At 30.7% G+C, this 21517-nt stretch overlaps 2 protein-coding genes across 2 annotated transcripts; both read right to left on the reverse strand.

The window, feature by feature from the left end:
- Positions 1-1802: 1802 nt before the first annotated feature.
- On the reverse strand, positions 1803-4630 carry LOC120256903 (probable nucleoredoxin 1). Its single transcript, XM_039264572.1, has 4 exons — positions 4439-4630; positions 3645-4128; positions 2866-3345; positions 1803-2650 (listed from the first exon to the last, which is right to left on the reverse strand). Exons 1-4 carry the CDS (start codon positions 4501-4503, stop codon positions 1988-1990), a joined length of 1692 nt encoding a protein of 563 aa, XP_039120506.1. The 5' UTR covers positions 4504-4630; the 3' UTR covers positions 1803-1987.
- Positions 4631-17650: 13020 nt separating this feature from the next.
- LOC120256901 (pollen receptor-like kinase 3) lies at positions 17651-20622 on the reverse strand. The gene is made up of 2 exons (XM_039264570.1): positions 19197-20622; positions 17651-18363 (listed from the first exon to the last, which is right to left on the reverse strand). Exons 1-2 carry the CDS (start codon positions 20620-20622, stop codon positions 17651-17653), a joined length of 2139 nt encoding a protein of 712 aa, XP_039120504.1.
- Positions 20623-21517: the final 895 nt, after the last annotated feature.

The following is a 21517-nucleotide window of genomic DNA, read 5'->3' on the forward strand; positions in this document are numbered from 1 at the left end:
GTAGAAATGTCATTGTTCATGACACTGTAGTGATGTTACTATTTAATGTGCGGTCCGTCTACGGGCGCATACTGCCCGCAAGATCTCTCTGCCAAGTCTGTACGGTCTTTATGCGGCTGCACACTACCTGCATAGTCTTCTTCCAAACTTGTAAAGGCTCTATGAGGCTTGTATGACCTTCCTAGGTCCAATATACCCCTTCAAACCTTGAAACAAACTCAAGACGCTATCAAACCCCTCAATATGTGTTAGAATGATATTAACAACAATACAAGAAGTAAACACCAAGGTTTTTGTGTGAAAACCCCTTTGGATCAAGGGAAAAATCACAAGACTCTTTAAAGCCACTTGAAGTATGTTTCATTATATCAACTATAGGATGACAAGAGTCCTCACTAGATACAACTAGATGAATGACAACACTGCATCAACAAGAGAGTTGCATCAAGACGTTCATCATCTCAAGTATGGATCAGCACAACAAACATCAAGAAGAAAATAGAATGAGGAAGCAAACCCTAAAGCCGAGGAGAACTATTTGCAAGGATCACTCCAATGGATTTGGATAAACCAATGTTTTTAAAACCGAACCGGTCCAGCCGGTTGGACCGGAAAAACCGGGAACCGGCCCATAGCCCGGTCCGGTTTTAGAATTAATGTTGACCAAATTTTAAACCGGTCAAACCCGGCCAAACCGGTAAACCGGCCGGTCGGACCAAAACCGGATGGAACCCGGTTTTCAATTTTTGTTTTTTTTTTTGTTTTTTTTTTTTTTTGTAAGAAAGGACTTGGGGCATGAATTGGCTCTTTTATTTTTCTTAATTTTATGATGCTCTTTGAGTCTTGATTTGTCGAAAATATTGTTTGGATTCTTGGAACTTTGGAGTTTGGAGGTATGAGAAAATAAACAAAAACTTGTAAATTGTTTAAGAGGTATATATCATTTAGGACTTAAATATGAGAATTAAATTAACCATACTTAGTTCTAGTTTTGTTTATAATTTTTTTATTCATGCCTTGTCTCATCCTCACATAATTAGTAATTTAATTAGTGGTTTAATTTATGTAGTTATCATCATTGCATTTATGATTAATAGATTAAGAAATAAAAGGTTTAGGGAGTTGTATTTGTTGCTTTATCTAGATTAATTATTTAAATTTTCAATAATTTTGATAAAATCATAATGATATTAAAATAAATATTTAAGATAATTATGATTAAAAATATGATAAAGTTTGTTATTATATGTATATATATAATAAATATATATTTAATATTTAAGATAATTATTTATTTATGACATCATCTGGTCCGACGGATCATACCGATTGACCTATAACCAAATATAAGACCCGGTTCATTATCTGGTCCAATTTTAAAAATATTGGGATAAACTCCGACACTAAATTTTAATGCCAAATAATCTCTTGTCCTGGTTCAACACTCTTTCTTCCTTCTTGGTTCTCCCTTTTTCTTTTTTTCTCTAGTATGTCCTATCCCGAATGGGTAATCAATCATCCAAACCTCACCTTATATTACACTTTTGTCTTTTCATAAGTTGACATAGTTTTTTTTCCTTTCTTTTTAAACATGGGCCATTTATTTCGTCTACTCCACCAAATGAATGGACTGGACTCAACAACATAAACTCATTGAAAACTTGATTTTCTTAAGGACATATTTGCCTTATGCAAATATTTTACTTTTCCTTTTTACTGCGAAGGACAACTTTACGTGAATGCATGCAAGACCATCAGCCTCAACATTTATTCATCCTTGTAAATAATAATAAAAACACAAGTAAAGAAAGAAAAGACGGTCCATCAAAATACATAGAACCACCACACCAAAATCACTCATTATAGATCAAGGATTCAAAGTTCACAATATATTCAGAATACTTAACATGGAAAACACACTGACATAACACAAGATGACACTCTCTTATTTTTAGCACAAGGACTAGTCGCTGCAAATTAAATAGCCTCAAGCTTTGTAGCAAACTTCTCCATCACAAACATAGCCTTCCTTGCCGGTTTTTTCTTCGCCTTCCTCATTAGCAACACCTTTTTCTTTGGCTAATGCACACTTGGGGTGCAAATCGAAGTCGCATTCTTCACAGTAAAAGGACCACCCTTGTCCTCCATCCTGGCATTCATCACAATTGTATCGCCTACGGCGAGTCAATACGAGTTCGTGCTCTTCATGTAGATGATGCTTCAGAGTCTTCGGCCATGATTTTGCCATCTCCTCTATTTCAGCTTCCAACTCCTTAATTCTCTCGTCGGTGAATGGGTATGCATCAGCACCATGAACCATAATGAGACCTCTTGCTTCAGTGGTCACTGTATTTCCTGATGAACCAATGGCCACAAGAGACGGAATTCCCCGAATCTTGAATTTGCGGCTCAAGGACTTCTTTCTTTCATCCCCAAAGGGAAGTGCAAGCCATGGCATCTCAGCAAAGTAGTCATCGAAAGAGCTTTGATCTTTATCACTTGAGAGGAAAACTAACTCGAAGGCGCTGTCTTTCTCCTTGATCTTGTTGTAAGTTGTGATGAGTTGGGGCAAGAATGCACGGCACGGAGGACACCAATGCGCAGAGAAGTAGAGAAGGATGTTCTTCCCAACTAGTTGGGAAACTGGAATCTGCAATTAGAAAAACCAGACATCAAGGAGATAAATACAAAATCTCTCAAGAATATCCACAAATGACTTTGTAAATGAATCAAAGGCAAACAGTTAAGCTATGTATGAGTATCAACTTGTCGAGCAAAATGCAAAGAAATCAATCTTGCTGGTTCACTAAATGAAGATGGAAGAATAACAGTTCTTGATTTCAGACCATATTCAGATGAGCATACCTTTGCACCATCTTTTCCAATGACATAATTAAGCTCCCCAGAAACAAGAAGGGACTCTAATGTCTGAGATTCCATTCTCACCCTTGCCACATCAGCAAGCTCCTGAATTTTCTCAGGAGTAAATGGGTAAGCTTCATGACCATGTTCTTCAACAAGCTCAGCAACATTTGAATTCAGAGTCTTCCCATCAGGACCAAGAATAACAAGTGTTGGCAATGTCTCGAGCTCAAAGTAGCGGGGTAACTTTTCCAAGGCCTTGTCCTTGAAGGGGATAGCAAGCCAAGGCATGCTTGCAAAGCTTGCATTGAAAGTTGACTCCTCATCATCCAACGACACAAGCACAACCTCAAAATTCTCACCATTTTCCTTCAGCTTTTCATATGCCTTCACTAGCGACGGCGTGAACTCACGGCTACCAGGGAAAGAGCTCACCGAGAAGTAGAGACCTACGACTTTCCCTTCAAGCTCTGACACAGGTACCTATACACATATCCATCTCAATTACACACACACACAAACATATATAAATGATCGGTCTAAGAATTCACCTTAATTCTATCATTCGAAACTAAGATCATGTGAAGCTACACACACGCACAAACTCATAAATGATCAGTCAAATAACTTACCTTAGTTCCATCATTTGAAGCTAAGGTTTTATCAAGTTACACACACACACACATGATGGCTAAGAATTTACCTTAGTTTCATCATTCAAAACTAAGATCATCACACAAACAATACACACACACATATATAATGATTATATAAGAGTTTACCTTAGTTCCATCTTTCGAAACCAAGAAATCACGAGAGTTAGAAACAAGCACACTGCAAAGAGTTTGCGCTTGCTTAGCTGCAATCTCTCCCTCCTGGAATTGTTTGATCTTCTCCTGAGAGAAAGGGTAAGCCTCGGCGCCGTATTCTCTCACAGCCTCCACCCCCTCCTCAGTAAGCACAACTCCACTCTCACTAAGGATAACCAAATGTGGTATCCCCCTCACCTTGAACAACTCATTCAAGCTATCCCTTGTCTTCTCATCAGAGAATGGAATAGCAAGCCATGGCATTTTAGCAAAGTATTCATTGAATGCTGCCTCATCCTCATCCCCTGAAACAAACACAACCTCAAACCCCTTTCCCTGTGAAGAGAGCTCACCATAAACCTCAATTAGCTTTGGAGTAAACCTCCTACAAGGTCCACACCATGAAGCAGAGAAGTATAAAGCCACAACCTTTCCATTTAAGATCACAAGTCTTAACCTGCAATTAATTTTGAGGATTAACTCATAGTTTCAATCCACCAGTCCAATATCAAAGATCCAATTAGGGTAAAAAAAATTAAAATTAAATCTTTCCTACAAAACCAAAACCCTAAAATAAAAATCTCCTGAAAATAATTGAAATTTCCAATCAGATGATGTTCGTTTCTACTTGGAAAAACCTAATACACCACAACAAAACCAGAATTCGAAAATTTATCAACATAATTTCTGTTCTCTTTTTCAATTAAATCAAAGAAAGTGAGAAGAAGATTTCCAAAAGTACTTTAAAAAAAAAAAAAGATCGGAACCTGATCGCCGCTGTGGCGGACGAGGAAGTCTCTGGACTCGCCGGAGAGGATTGAGACGAGATCATGGCTTCCGACCCCGTTTACCGCCGTTTCAACACCCGCCATCGTCGTTGATAGCTGTAAATCGCCGGAGAATAAGAAGAAGAAGAAGAAGAACAAAGAAAGAAAAAGGGTTTCAGTGATGCTTCTGTTTTTGGCTCTCAGGTTTTCCTTTTATAGTGTGATTCTCAAAGGTGGTTTCTTAGTGACCAAGCTAAAAAAATAAAAATAAAATAAAATAAATAAATAAATAAAAATAAAATTATTTAAATAAAATTAAATAAGATAAAAATAAAATAAAAAAATTCATGTTGACGTGGACTTGAAATATAAAAGACTAGAATGAAGTCAATAATAGCATGCAACTTTCGGATTTTCTTAAAATAATATGGATAACTAAAGAAATAATGGCAGATAAACCATCTTTATTAGTCCAAATAAAAAAAAATAGAAAATTTAATATCATATTTTAAAAAAAAGCCCTGTGATTTTACCTAAATAAAAAATAAAAAGGTTAATTTTTAGGATATTTTAAATATTTTTTTTATAAACTTATTTGAGTGAATGTGAATGTGATAAGATTGTAAAACGGGTTGGATGGTTGTTTGTATATGATTATTATTATTATTATTCAAAATGATGATATGAGGATGATTGGGACAAAGTGATACATGCGAGAAAAAGAAATCAAATGCTTTATTATCTTGATAAAGATCGAAAGATGCTCAGTAATTTTATTATCTTGTTTGTGTTTGAAAGATCTCGAGTTCGAAACATCTCAAAGACAATCTGATAAAAATAAAAAATACAAAAGCGTTCAATTTATCAAAAAAAATTAACGAGAATAAAATATTATATATATTTATTTATTTATTATAAGAAAGTAAAAAAATATTTAGGGATAAATTATATATTAGTCGATAAACTATCCCATGAGTTATTATTTTGGTCAATAAATTAGAAGAAAAAGGATAAACTTTTTTTAATCGCTGGCATTGGAGTTAAAATGATGTGGCAAAGCTCGTCATGACATGGCGTGCTACGTCAGATAGTCATTAACACCCATATAAAAACTCATAGATAGTTTAGTGATCAATTATATAATTTACTCTAAAATATTATATATGTAATTAGTAATTCATCCACAATATAAATATGTATATATAGATTTTAATAAATATATGATAAATAGAAAAAAAAAATATAGACAATAAATAATATATATATATATATATCAAACACTCTTAATTATAATTTACCTCTTCTCCATCTCTTTTCTATATATTTTTATGACATATAAAAAAAGATATTCATAAACATTCAAGATATGAATCGAAGAGTTAAAGATTAATTAGATCTAATGGTTTTGTTACAGACTTACAGTATCAGCACACTTTTATAATAAATTAGTTATTACAGTATATTTTTTTATTATTTTATATTGAAATATAATGGTCACTACAGTAGATATATATTATATTATTTTATTGTAAAATGTTGGGCAGCCACTACACTATTTTTGTGATAAATAAAAAAAAAATTGTCATATTTTTTATAATTTTTTATGCTTTATTTAATGTTTTTTTCCTTTTTTTTATTTATTTACATTATATATATATATTTAAAATTATACATGACAAAGAGAAAGACCATGTAGTGATGTCATGAGTGACACATCAGAGTAATGAATGATACTCATGTAATCCTCAGCTTTAAAGAAAGAATTTAATGAATTTGTCAGACCGACAACTACATGAACTTATTGTCACAGTACTTTTGTCTCAAAAAAAGTTATTAACTAAAAACTTATATAGGACATCCTTTTCATGTCTAAGATTTCAAAAGTAATGATTAATTTTGAGATGGTCTAATTTTTTTTTCCCTTGACATAAAAGTGACTTATATCAACATAAGATTAGATGATGTTGACAGAATTATTTTTTTAATTTTTAAAAAAAAATATATAATTTTAAACAAAAATATTAGATTATTAACAGAAATTTATAATATTAAACAAAAAAAAATATATTAAATTAAAAACTTACGTGATTATATGTAAACATATAATATTAAATAAAAATTATAAATATTAAATGGAGAGTACATGTTGTAAGATGGAATAAAATAACAAAATAAGTGATTTGTCTGAAAAATTTAAATGTTAAATAGTTTGTCTAGAATGTTTTGAAACTATCTTATTTATAATTTATTTTTCTAAATAATAATAACTAAAAAGTTAAAGAAAATGAACCCTGGCCAAAATTTGGCCCAATAAGACTACTCATGATCAGAATTGAGAGATCTCGAGTTCAAACCTCTCGAGTACTAATTTATATTTAAGGTCCCCCTGGGAGTTACTGTGAGGGATTACCTCTCATTCTCCCCTCCAGGGTTGCATAGCGGGGGGATTATTCACAGGAGGTCATTCAAGCCTAGGGATGGCAATAATACCCATACCCGACCCAACCCGACCCGAGTTTGACGGGTAAAACCCGATTTGACCGGGGTTTCGGCCTGGGTTCGAGTAAACCCGACTTAGATGAAAGCGGGTGCGAGTGCGGGTATGAGAATTCTAATACCCGACCCGTGCACCGAACCCATACCCTGATCCAAAATTAAAATTACTAAAATATTTATATAATATATATATATATATATATATATATATATATATATATATATATATACATATATATATATATATATATATACTAATATGTTCTACAACTTAACAATTTAGGTCTTTGTTTGGTCTTGTAATTTTATAATAATTTTATTTTATAAAAAATTATAATTACTTTTAGGGGCCGTTTGGTTCGCAGTAATGTAGAAAGATTACCACGTGTTACGTGGTAATCTGAAAATATTACCACGTTTGGCATTGCATAAGTGGTAATCTAGATGGTAATATCACATTACCAACTTATAAATATTACCAAGGAAGTGGTAATCCTATTACCACCAAATTTGGTGTCTATCTTGGATTACCATGGTAATCTTATAAGTTTTAATATTTTAACAAATAGATTACCATAACAACCAAACACGTGAATAAATTATTCCCATTAATAAGAGTTCGCAACCAAACATGGTTATATTAAATTACCCCAATATTCCCAACAATATAACATTCCCACTCATATTACTACTGGTAATCTCGTTACGTGAGTAATACGTCATTACCACGAACCAAACGGCCCCTAAGTTACTTTTTTTATAAAAATAATATATTTTTTATTAATGTTTTTTTAATATTGGGGCGGGCGGGTATACTCTGCAGGTACCCTGATCATCCCGTCGGCGTGCGTGGGTTTGGGTTTTTAAAACCCGTCGGGTTCGAGTATATTAGTGGGCGTGTCGGGTGGCATGGGTATGGTAATACCCGCACCCGACCCGACCCGACCCGTTGCCATCCCTATTCAAGCCACCGTAATCGCGTGCATCTCTGCACTTCGTCTGTCTTCGATTTTGTCATTGTCGACTTTGTCACCAAAAAGTTAAAGAAAATAAAAGAATAAAATAAACAAATGGTGTGGAATAAAACACGCAAATAACTTCAATGCTGAATAATTTATTCGATTTTGTTCATTAACTCATATCATAAATAAGCTCAAGCTTTCCACCAAACATCTTTATCACAAACATAACTTTTTTTTATTTGGTTTCTCCTTTAATAAGGACTTAAGGACTTAAAGACTTCTTTTTCTTTTAATGAGGACTTAAGGACTTAAAGACTTCTTTTTCTTTAACATTAGATATTAAATTTTGTAATGAGAAAATAAGATAATAATTAGAATCCAGTAAACAATGAATTGTTGTATTTTTTTTAATTTATTTTTGTAATTATTTATAATGTAACCAATTAATATTATATGAAACTGTTCTATAATAATAATTCTTAAACTAAAATTCATGATATATACTGTTTATGATTAGTTTAGATAATAAAAGCTTGGATCACTTAAACAGGTTTGAATAATATTATATATATATATATAATCTTTGAAATCAAGGAAAGTTTAAAAATATATATTTAATTAAGAATTAATTTAAGGCTAAGAATGAGTTTAAGAATTTCAATTTTTTTCTGAAAATTCCATATCTATCTATCTATATATATTAAAAAAATAATATTTGAGTATATATGGTAGTAGAGCATATAATTACTTAAGTACATTTACTTCCAAATTTTGAAGATATTAGGGAATAGATCCATTTTAACTTCTTTTTTTTATATACATATAAATGTGTTTCAACACACAAGTAAAATCTGTTATAAATGAAAATGACTTAAATATATAGAAAAATCAGAGACGGTTGTTTGGTTCAAAGAGAGAGGGGTGAGGAGGAGTAATGAGGAGAGGAGAATAAAGGGTTTAAAAAAAAAATTCTATGTTTGGTTCACTTGAGGAGTGTGGAGGGGGTAATCTATTTTTATTTTTATTTATTTATTGTTAGAAAGAGAAATAAGGAGGGATGATGAGAGTTGTGATGTATATTTTACCAATTTGTCATTTTGTATAAATTGATCAGAATAATTTTTTTTTATACATACATTGGATTATTTTGCACCAACTTTAATTACATACATATTTTTTGAAGAACCAGGGAGTGTAGAATATACATATAATAATTTCATGTTTTTAGAGGGATATACATGTCATGTTACCATTTAATTAATTAAACATTAGTTTATTTGAGATCACATTTTCATTGTAACATGCAAATTTTATTTAGAATGCATGATATATGTATGACATGACAACCAAATGGTCTGATTTTTTTTTTTTTTTTTATAAAGGTCTGAATTCATTCTCATGCATTAGAAATCAATAAATAACAACGGGAATGGATTTTTTAATTTAAATAATAATTAACTAGAAATATACATATATATATATATAAACATAGTTGAGAATTTGAGATTTTTGAGATATTGGAGAAAACTGAAGATTATTTTCAAATGAAGTTGTTTTACAAATCAAAAGTTCTTGAAGAATTGTTTAATGGATGATTAAATAAAAAAACAAAAAAATAATGGTTTTTTATTCAATATGCTTTACATAATTTTTAAAAATGATATAAAGCAACTATAATTTAAAATCTAGTGCAGAGAAAGTAATCAGAACTGCTTGATTAAATTATTTTATACACCTACCGCTATCTATGAAAAACCTTTGGAGTGTCTTCCACGAACTAGAAGTTTTAGTCGTTAAAGCTTAGAATATTTGATTTATTAAAAATGATCACATCTTTAATATTAATGTCATGCCTGTATATTGCCTTATTTTGAAAATTAATTGCATGCTATTGTCTTAGTTCTCATCTTTCGAAGAAGGTCTCAAAGTGAAGATAGAATTGAAGAACCCATGGCGACCATACTTCATAGCCTGGAGTTCTTAGGTTCTTGTGCTAATTGAGTCTAGCGGGCCTCCAACGTCGGAGGAGACACAGTAATAAAACTCGGGCTAGAGCTTTTTCCAAAATGGGGAATGTGGAAGATACTTGTTGGTTCGTAGCTTTTGTTGTTTACTTTTGTTCTTTGTTCTTTTTATTAATTCTTCTGGATGGTTACCACATCTAGTGGTTTTGTTAAATTTTTCTTGTTCAACGCCAAGGTGGTGGGGGGTTATTTGTTCTCTAATTTTATTTTTTTTTTAAATGTTCCAAGGTTAGTAAAAAACCATAAACAATTTTTTGAACTTCTTCTTTAGTCACATATGTATTTTTATACCTGAAATATCTGTGAAAAATATTTTTCTTGGAATCAAAGAAGGTTTTAAAAATTTATATTTAATTAAGGTTTAATCCATGTCATAAAATGAAATTAACAATTTCAAAATTCCCTTTTTTTTTGCCTATTAGAAAATTCTATATATATTAGAATAGATAAATTTAAGTATGTTAAATTAGATAGGTGAATACATTTCTTTTTGGTTGAAAAATACATGTATTTATAATGTATATATATACAAACACATTCAAATTTTAACTTTTTTTAATTTAGAAATATACATAGAAATGTGGCTTTATACACATAATTAAACCCAAATAAACAAACTAATTAAAATCTTTTACAAATAAAAATTATTTAAAATTTTAAAATAAAACCAATCAAAAATAAACAAATGTAGCACTATCTTAAAAACAAAGACTAAAACTCTTTGTCCAAATTAATGGTAAAAGCTTGATCTTTTATATGCAAATATTCAAATTTGAATCTTCTGTATAAACACTTGTGCTTTATGAGTATGTGTGTAAGCTTATAAGCTGTTTGTTTATGGATCTCATAATGTATGCTGTTATTTATCTAGTGAATTTATAAGTAATGAAATTGCAGTGAACCGAAGAGTATCAGTTCAAGTCATTGTTGATTATCTTCTCTGTGTGAGAGTATTGCATGCACCCTGCACTCTTTCCCATTTGATTAGGTTCTCAATCTACACAACAATAAGTCTCTTTAAAACAATACAATTTTTTCCCATTGTGATATGACATGGTCTACATCATCACAATATTAATATATGTATAACCTGATAATTTTGAATTTTTTTTTTTTCTCATTCGTTTTCAAAATGCTAGGGACTAAAAAAGAATTACCATATTAGAATATGGCTAAGGATGCATTAACCAAATTCTTTTTCTCATTGGTATCTATAGATATCAATTCACTAATGACATCTTGCAATGCACAGTGTTTAGAGTTTTTAACCAGTTTAGCGTTGCATGGTCTAGTCTTCTATGTCCTACAAACCAAATGAATCATCTGTTCTTTTAATTTATGCATATGTAATATGGTTGTTTTCATTTTTAAATAAAAATTTATTTTTTAAAAAGTCATTTCAAAAAATGGTAGATATTGTTGGGGTTTAAACGGGTTTTGAAACAGTGAAAAACGCTGAGAATCCGTAGTAATATACTATTCAATCGACATCGTAGCATCGCTATCGCTCACATGCGGCCCGGTATGCGGGCGCACACTTGCCCGTGAAGTTCACTCGGAAAAATCTGTGCGCGGCGCAAGCTTGCCCGTGAGTCTCTCTCGCTCGCACGGCACCGTAGCAAAAACATCTGCTCACCCAGCATCGCTCACTGCATCAGTAGCAAAAACATCGCTCACATACGGGGGTCATGCGCCCGCATACACCCCGTGAAGCTTCACTGGAGATTCCGTGCGGCCCGTGATGCAGACCCAGTATAAGCCGTAAAATGCATTCAAAGTCTTCCTCGAGGCTTCAATGCTCCTCCCAAAGGTTCTACAAGGCTTCAAAGCTTCAAAACAACTCATAAAAAGCTATTAAACCCCTCATTCAAGTTAGAATGAGATGAACAAACATATATCAACACAAGAAACGATTTTTAGCGTGGAAACCCCTACAAATCGAGGGAAAAACCACTGGGACTCCTTAGACCTCTTAAACATGTTTTCCACTATGTTGACTTATGGGATAACAACAAGATCTCTAGCTCACTAGAGGAGTACATGCAAAGAACATGAATTTCACAAGAAAAAGAGATTCAACACTCATACATCATCCATACACTAGGATGGTTCACAAAAAGGACCCTAAGGAATGAGAGTTGAGGGATCAAAACCAAAGGATTAGGAGAGATCCGCGACGAAGCCTTCCAATCTTGCCTTCTCCAAGAACCCTAGCTCCTCCTTCTCTTCCTTAGATTATTCTTCTTTTTCTTCCTCAAAAAACCATGAATAGTCACACCCTCATTCTCATCAAAGATGAGAGCATTTACCCTGTGAAATTCCCTTTAAGCCCTCCTCCATAAGTCAACATAGCTTCATTTTTTTAAACATGGGCCAACCCAACAAATGGGCTGGACCCAACAGATATAACCAAACACCCTTATTGATCCCACTGTGAAATTATTCAGGATTCATAATGATGTAATGGTACTAAAAAAAAGCCTTTAGCTATGAGAATGAGCTTGAAACCCAATCTCCACGTATATTGGGTGAGTGTGCATGAATCAAATAGTCAATCCCGGTAGTGTGAATGCCTTGACCCTTGCTTATCCACGTTATATGAAAAAAAAAGATATATTCATTTATTAATAATTAAGTTGGGTCTAGAGATGTTACTTTTATGTATTTTATTATATTAGCGCCAATGTAACTGATGCACTTAGTTATTTGTTTGTAAAGATCCATATGTATGTATATGTATAATATCCTGTTGATGGCCTTAGTTTCTTAAAATCTAAGGCCGTTTGACAGCAAACGTTAGATCATCATCTAATGGTTATTTAACGGTTGTTATTTTATAGATATTATTAGTTATTATATTAATCTGGTGCTATTAAAAAAGAGTTAAGTATTGTATGATACTATAACCATGAATGGATAGTAACTATTAAATGTAAATCTAATCATTACTGTGAAACGCTTATAGATTTGAAATCTAGAGGCAGCCTAATATAATGTATATAATTAGTCCATATAGTTGCCACCCAAAAGAAAGAAGTACATGTTTTAAGAGTTATGATGAGATTTTAATATAAATATAGTTTATATTAACTCTTTATTTCTAATATAAACTAGGTATATTATTCTCAATTCACTATAACATAAGTCATAGTTTATAATTAGTATATATACTTTAAAATTTAAGTTTTGCCAGCGGCGGTATGTATATACATATAATTTCATGTTTTTTGAGAGATATAAATGTCATTTTACCATTTAATTAATTAAATATTATTTTATCGTAGATCACACTTTTATTATTAAACCATGCAAATTTTATTTAGAATCCATGATATATAATATGGCAAAACAAACAATGGCATGAACTCATTCTTAAGCATTGGAAACCAATAAATAACAACTTGAAATTTATAATTACATAAGATAATGGATTTTGTAATTGAAATAATAAATGATTTACAAACAAAGAAAACATATTGAGATTTGTGAGATATTGGACATATTGAGATTTGTGAGATATTGGAGAAAACCTAGGGTGGTAGTGGGCCTGTGAATTCTCATCTTCACGGTAAAATGAGAATGGAGATTTCTTAATTCTTTTCCCCGTGTGGGCCTTAAATGGGTTGGGGATGGGGAGTGCTCTCTAACTCGTGATCCTATCTGGTTAATTTACTTTAATTAATTATACTTTTATCATTATAATTTTTAAAATATTATTTTTAAAATAAAAACTCCTTAAAATATTTCTCAAAACCTCTCAAAAGAAAAACAAAAATTCTAATTATTCTTTTATGTTTTAGTTTGTATTAGATTGTATGATTGTACTTGTATAAGTTTTATATTTATGATTTGCTATATATTGATTAATATTTGGAGATTTTTTTATAAGTTTTTGATATGTTATTTTATGGAGCTTTTATATTGAATGATTTTTTTGTTTTTTATGGGTGTTTTGATATTAAATAATTTTTTTTAAAAAAATAAATTTTATAAGTGTATGGGGAGGTGGTAGCATTGCCCACAGGGACTGGGATGGATTCACGAACGGGGATTCTCCGTCCGCCCCATCCTTGGCTGGGCCGGAACAAAGAGTGGCATAAATTTATTTTTATAGCTCTAGTTTTAAAAAAATTGTTTGATAAATAATTAAATAAAAAATAAAAATAATAGTTTTTTATTCCATATGTTTTATATATACTTCGAAGAAGTAGACAAAGTGAATCCAAGAACCTAGTGTGAGAACATAATGACGTACTACTCCTATGTTAGATATATATAGTTATGTAGCTTCCTCAAGTACTTTTGTAAGTAGATTATGTGATGGGATTGTAAAATAAAAAATTTTCAACTAATTTGTTTAAAAAAATAAAATTGATATCCATAATCTCAAACATTAGGAGGATATAAACATGTTACCAATTGTGATATGTGTGTTTTTGTCACAAGGTAGAAGAATCAGTTAACCATCTCTTCTTGGCTGTTCATAAACTTCTCAAATATGGAGTTAAGTCACTTTAATTTGACCACATATTTGGTCTATTGTGGTGCATGTCAGTTCAGCAATTTGGAGGTTTAATTTAGAACTAAGGCACTTTGGAAATTCTTATATTGACAATATTTGTAAGAATTTTTCTTTTTGTTTTAAGTCAAGAAAAATTTAAGTATTTAAATTTAATTAAGACTTAAAGCTAAGAATGAGACAACCTCAATTTTTTTTATTGAAAATTCTATATATGTGTGTATATATATCCAAAAATAATATTTGAGTATATATGCTAGTAAATCATATAATTATTTGTATGCATTGCTTCCAAATTTATATATATATATATATATATATATATATATATATATATATATATATATATATATGCACACACTCAAATTTTAACTTTTCTGGATATATACATTCAAATGGGTTTTTGTACACATAATTAAAACTAAATCAACCTATTAATTAAAATCTTTTATAAATGAAAATGTTTGAAAATTAAAAGTATAACAAATCTTAAAACAAACCAAAAAGGAATAAAAGAAATAAGATAGAAAGGAAATAAGGAGTTTAATTATAAAGATATGTCTTAAAAATCATGTAGTGTGTAATGTATAATTTAAGTTTTTTCAATATGTATGTGTATGTATAATTTCACTTGTTTATAAGGACATATATATCATTTTCTATTCAATTAATGGAATATTATTTTATTTGATATCACATTTATATAATGTAACATGCAAATTTTATTTACACTCCATGATAGATAACATGACATGACAACCAAATAGCATGAATTCATTCTTATACATTGGGAACCAATAATAACTAGAAATTTATATATCATAGGGTAATGAATTTTACAACTTAAACAATAAATAAATTTTAAATCCGAATTTATAAAAAAAAAAAACCATGGTTAAGATTTTGAGATATTGGAGAAAACTAAGGGTGTGTTAGTTTGGCCGGATGTAGAATTACATGTAATTGAAATTATAAAATTTTTCAAAATCTACTGAAATGAACTTCAAAGTAGTTACAAATGGATTATGTTTGGATTTGTAACTACTGCACTTTCTAATTTAATAGAAAGTCTTATAAGTCGTGTGAGACTGAATGATTAAAAAATGTGTAAAAATGTTATAATTTCTGGCGTACTATCACTTAAGTACCTATTTAAAAATATATTTTAAAATCGTATGGAATGAGATATAAAGAAATTATAAAGAGATAAGATTTACATCATTTGTGAAAATATTGAGAAGATAAAGTGTAAGCCTCGAGAAATCTCCAAAAAGATAAAATTAGGTTTGAAATATAAAATATTTAAAAGATTTATTATTTATTTATTTTGAAGATAGGTACTTGTAAATTATACATTTAAACTTATTTTAATATTTATTTTAATATGGTCACTTAAGTAATATCACTAAAGTACCATTTATGTTTAAAAATATTATTTATTTTAATATTTATTTTCATGCGAGACTGAATGATTAAAAAATGTGTAAAAATGTTATAATTTCTGGTGTATTATCACTTACGTACCATTTATGTTTAAAAGTATGTTTTAAAATCGTATAGATTGAGATATAAAGAAATTATAAAGAGATAAGATTTACATCATCAGTAAATAAAGATATTTTTGAAAATATTGAGAAGATAAAGCGTAAGTCTCGAGAATTCTCCAAAAAAGATAAAATTAAGTTTGAAATATAAAATATATTTAAAAGATTTACGGATGGTAATTTTATTTATTTATTTATTTTGAAGATAGGCACTTGTAAATTATACATTTAAACTTATTTTAATATTTATTTTAATATGGTCCCTGATCTATATAAAAATTTAGTGATAACCCAAGTGAGGCAACCCTACCAAAGGTGGTTATATCTTAAAATACATTTAACCAAACACATGTTTTCAAAATCTAGATTTACAAATCCTTTCAAACAAACATAAAATTTTGAAATTCAACATTTTCAATTACAATCAACCAATATTTGACCCTTCTGCATTTTAAACTCTAGTATTTACAGCTATACTATAATTGAAAATCCACTGCATTTTTAACTACATCTAACCAAAAACTACATAAATCTCACTTTAATATGAATTTATATTACAAAGCAAAAGTTTTTAACCATTAATAATTAATTAAATATGAAAAAAAAAAATCTTTGTTTGGTCTGCATAATTTGTTTTTTCATTTTTTTTCAAATTGCATATATATCCAAAAATATTATTATGAGTATTGTATATGTTAGTAAATCATATAATTACTTGTATACATTTTCTTCAAAATTTTGAAGATATGTTCAAATAGATAAATTTGAGATTCTTGATATTAGAGTGAATACTTTTTGTTATGGGTGAAATTTAAATTTATTTATGAATATATTTTTATATACTCAAATTTATAATAAGATATAGATACAAATGGGTTTGTTTACACATAACTAAATCCAAATCAACTTACTAATTAAAAAATTTTATAAATAAAAAAATTATATAAATTTAAAAATAAAATCAATGGGTAATAAACAAATATAACACTATCTAAAAAACCAAAGATCAACACATGTTGGTCCAAATAACAGCAAGTGGTTTCCAATGTGAATATTATAGATAAAATAACACTCTTTGGGATTTGGGAGAGAGGTTTATTCTTTTTAAAGCTTTCGATACCTTTACCTTAAACTATTTAGAACTCGTGCCTTTTAAAAATCTCATAATCATAAACTTAAAAACGAAAAAAAAAAGTTTTATAAAATATTCGGGTGAAGCAAAGTGATTTTTTTTTACAATATTAAAATCTTAATATTAAATTATTTTTTTATATTTAATATTATAAAAAAATAAATTTCATTGTTTCTATAGATGTATCCAATATTTTATAAATAAAATAATATTATTACATGAGAATTAACTAATGCCTTGGATAATTTAATGTAATGCAAAACAACTTAATGAAGACATCTAAATACACATAATTATCATCAAGATACAAAATATATAATCAAATCAATTACAAATAAATACTCAAACACTACACTGAAAAAATAACAATTGAAAAATATAAGTTCTGACTAGCTGAATAAAACAAGTCTCTTCTAAACAATTCAACTTTTTCTTGACTTCAATCAATTGTGATACTACATCACAATATATATATATATAACTTTGAATTATCTTTCCAAAATGCTAGGAACTAAAAAAAAAAAGAATTACCACATTACAATATGGCTAAGGATACATTCTCCGCATTCTTTTTCTCATCAGTATCAATAGATATCAATTCACTAGTAACATCTTGCAACTGAAAAACCTCTTGTTGATTATGAGTACTAGTCTTTACTTTCAATCTCTCTATTGCAATCATCCCAGCATCTTCAACACTCTTAACTGTTTCTTTAATGTCAGGTCTTTGATCAGGGTTAGGTTTAGTACAACTTAAACCAATACGTAAAAAGTTTTGCATGTCTGGGATTGATGAAGTTGAAGTAGTTGTTAAAGCAGGATCTAATAAATCTATTTCTTGATTTTGAGAAATAGCAACAGTAGCACACTCAATCAAATTAGTACCACCTTTTGTTTGATTTAAATAGTGTGAAGGAAACTTGCCAGTGATGATCTCAAGAATTATGATTCCGAGGCAATAGATATCAGATTTAGGTGACACGTGGCGTTGTTCAATGGCTTCAGGGGATTTGTAAGCAAACATGGTTGTAGAGGCTTGAGAAGGGTTGATGAGAGTGATGTAGCCATAGTCAGCTATGAGAGGGTCAAAATTGGAATTAATGAGAACGTTGCCTGATTTGAGGTTGCCATGAGGGATGTCAGTGGTGACAAGCTCTGCATGGATATAAGCAAGTCCACGTACTATGCCAAGTATTATGTTTAGACGTCTTGGCCAGTTTAATGCTGCATGGTCTTGTCCTCTATCTCCTACAAAACAAATGTTCACATATTTATATAATTTATCAGAACTGAAATTTGATGTGATTTTGATAGAGGAAAACCAAATATAGACAGTTCTAATAAAATTTATAATAAGTAGATATATTTTAAGAAATGGTAGATATATTCACGCTATGTTAATGAATTTTTTTATATTGGTATTTAGATAGATGATAAGGATAGTTACATTGGAGTAGATGAATAAGCTTTGTAATATATATGTGTCCATACAAGGAAAGATGTATATATATATATATATATGTATCAAGATCAGTTATGTCTGTGAGATTATAATATGGATCTAGTTTTTCTTAATTCTTTATTTTCAATGTAACTAGGGTTGTCATTCTCTATTTCTATTATAAGAGTCAAAGTTTATAATTAGTATTAAAATGTTATAATGATGATATGTCAAAGTTTATAATTAGTATTAAAATGTTATAATGACATGTTAATGAGAAGACATATATGATTAAAATATCACACGTAAGTGTGATATAGTTTATCCATATTATAAAATTAAATAAAAACTATTATTCTAAAATATCAAATATTTTATTTCCATTCATAATCAATAGTTTATCTGTATTCTAAAAAAATCAAACCAGTATAGTCTTAGGTAAAACAGGATTAATATTTATATAAGTTTTCAAATAAAATTATTTTTTGTTCCTATTAGCACTTTAAAACAACAAAATAAACAATTCCAACAATTGCTACAAAACCTATCAAAAATATAAATGCAAAATTCTCTAAATATAAAGTCAAAAAAGAAGAAGAAGAAGAAGAAGAAGAAAAATGAAGAAAGAAACAGTACTAACCATGGAGAAGATAAAGCAAGCTACCCTTAGGAACAAACTCAGAGACAACAAGCTTTTCATCCTTCCTATAATGGTAAGCCAAAGGTGGCAAAACATTACCATGATTCATCCTTCCAAACCTTCTCATCTCTGCCTCAAACCCTTCTCTTCCCACCCTATTCATGTCCCTCATCCTCTTCACCACCACTGCCACCCCATTCCCCATCACTGCCTTGTAAGCTGATCCCAATCCTCCATTCCCCAACACCTCCGCTGCTGCCTTCATCAAGTCCCCCAACCTTATTATCCCTTTCCCTTCATTCACCATCACCAACTCCCCTCCATTCCCTTTCCCCGTTCCCCGTCCCGTTCCGTTATTATTACCATTACCATTCCCATTCTCTTGTCTTTTCTGAGCTACCGCTCCCTCTCCTACACTCCTTTCCGTTGTCCTCATGGGTAATGACTGTGCTGCTGCTAATGCCGTTGTTGCCATTGTTGCCGATGATGATCTTTTCGACGAAAACATTTGTTCATGGCCAAGAGTTTCAAAGCTATCTGATTTAGTACGTGAACGAGCAATTATTGACATGCATGCAAATCCAACGGCACAAGCAAGTATAACCATTAACACAAATATGCCCACATTGCTCTTCTTTTCTTCTGGTTGGCTTTGTTGTTTAGCATCAATGAATTCTACCGATGAGTTTGTTGTCGCCGAGCTATTCGGTTTGCATGGCTGGTTCTTGAGCTGAGGACCACACAAGCCCGGGTTTCCGACGAAAGAGCTCTCGCTGAAATGACTAAGACTAGCAGGAATTTCACCTTCAAGATTGTTCTCTGAAAGGTTTAAACCTTTTAAGAGTTTGAGTGAGCTTAAGTCAGGGATTTGGCCGGTGAGCTTATTGCCTTCGAGTCGGAGTTCAATCAAGTTCTTTGCATAAGAGATGGAGCCGGGGATGGCGCCGGTGAACTGGTTTTTGGATAACCAGAGTTTTTTAAGGCGTGTCATTTTGGAGAAAAAGTCCGGTGGGATTGGACCGGAGAATTGGTTTCCTTGAAGGTATAAAGCTCGGAGAGAAGTTAATGAAGAGAAGGAATCAGGAAGAGGGCCGGAAAGTGAGTTTGAGATTAGAGAAATAGCACGAAGACCTCGGAGATTGAGAAGTGGAGAGGGGTTGAGTTTTCCGGTGAGGTTCATGTTGTCGAGACGGAGAACGGCAACGAGGCCGTTGATGCAGAAGACACCGGACCAAGTTGGTTGAGTTTTGCATGGGCTTGTGTTGGATATCCATGAGGAGAGGACGGTGGAGGAGATGGCGAGGGAGTTCTTGAATTGGAGAAGAGCTTTAGCTTCATCTTGTTGTTCTTCTCCAGCGAAGGTGGCCGGAGAATGGAGGAGGAGGAGAAGGATGAAGAGGATGAGGAAAGCTGCATGGGCATCCATGAAAGGGTTAGGCAAATGCATGGGAGGAGATTGGACGTGGATTTTGGTATTGGTTTTCCATTTCTTGAATTTGTTATTATTATTATTATTATTATTATTATTATTATTATTTTATTTTTATGTTTTTTTGGGTGTTTTGGGTTAAGGATGGGGTTGAGGAGAGGGAGGAAAGGAGGAGAAAGGGGATGGTGAGGAGAGGTGGTGGGAGATAAAATTGGGGTTGATAAAAATTGACTTTTTGACCAAGTCAAAGAGTTGACTTTGGATGGGAGGACATAATGTGATTGGGGGATTAGTTTTTTAAAATAAGTATATTAATAATTCATTTAAAAAAAACATTAATATTAATATTATATGTATGTATGTATTCATTACTATCTAGCAAAAAAAAATTAAGTTTGAAATTGTTAGTTTTTAGTAATATTAGTAAAAAACTGGTGGGTGTAAATAAAAGTTTTTTATAACTTTTATCTATTGATCAAACACCATTTTGCATCACAGGATTTGAACTTTCATCCATAAATTGAGAGAAATTTGAAATACCAATTATCTTATTGTAAAATAGCTGGTTAAAAAATATATGTGAATACAATAATAATTTGAAATAATTAAAAAAAATATTTTTATTATATCATGAAATTAGAATGGTTAACAGATGAGGAGATGTATGGAAGAATGTTTCAATTAGTATCATTGATATTATTAAGAATAAATTCGATCAAAATTACATTAGGAAAAATCACTATTAATATGATGCAATTTCAAGCTAAATAGACAATAATTCATCATTAAAGAAAAAAATAAACCTAAAAAATGGAAAAAAAAACACTTATTTGTTTTCACTTAAGAAAAATTACCTTTTAAAAAAAGATAAGAAAAACTAGTTAGAAACTTT

Source organism: Dioscorea cayenensis, unplaced genomic scaffold (genome assembly GCF_009730915.1).
Source record: "Dioscorea cayenensis subsp. rotundata cultivar TDr96_F1 unplaced genomic scaffold, TDr96_F1_v2_PseudoChromosome.rev07_lg8_w22 25.fasta BLBR01001714.1, whole genome shotgun sequence".
NCBI lineage: Eukaryota > Viridiplantae > Streptophyta > Magnoliopsida > Dioscoreales > Dioscoreaceae > Dioscorea > Dioscorea cayenensis.

What these genes read in the sequence shown, in the direction of transcription:
- LOC120256903 (XM_039264572.1), bottom strand. Translation starts at nt 4,503, where the DNA reads ATGATCTCGTCTCAATCCTCTCCGGCGAGTCCAGAGACTTCCTCGTCC. An exon ending in TCCGCCACAGCGGCGATCAG is followed by an intron (nt 4,129 to 4,438) that starts GTTCCGATCTTT and finishes AATTAATTGCAG; the next exon opens with GTTAAGACTTGTGATCTTAA. An exon ending in TTGGAAAAGATGGTGCAAAG is followed by an intron (nt 2,651 to 2,865) that starts GTATGCTCATCT and finishes TTCTAATTGCAG; the next exon opens with ATTCCAGTTTCCCAACTAGT.
- LOC120256901 (XM_039264570.1), bottom strand. Translation starts at nt 20,622, where the DNA reads ATGGATGCCCATGCAGCTTTCCTCATCCTCTTCATCCTTCTCCTCCTC. An exon ending in CTTGCTTTATCTTCTCCATG is followed by an intron (nt 18,364 to 19,196) that starts GTTAGTACTGTT and finishes TTTGTTTTGTAG; the next exon opens with GAGATAGAGGACAAGACCAT.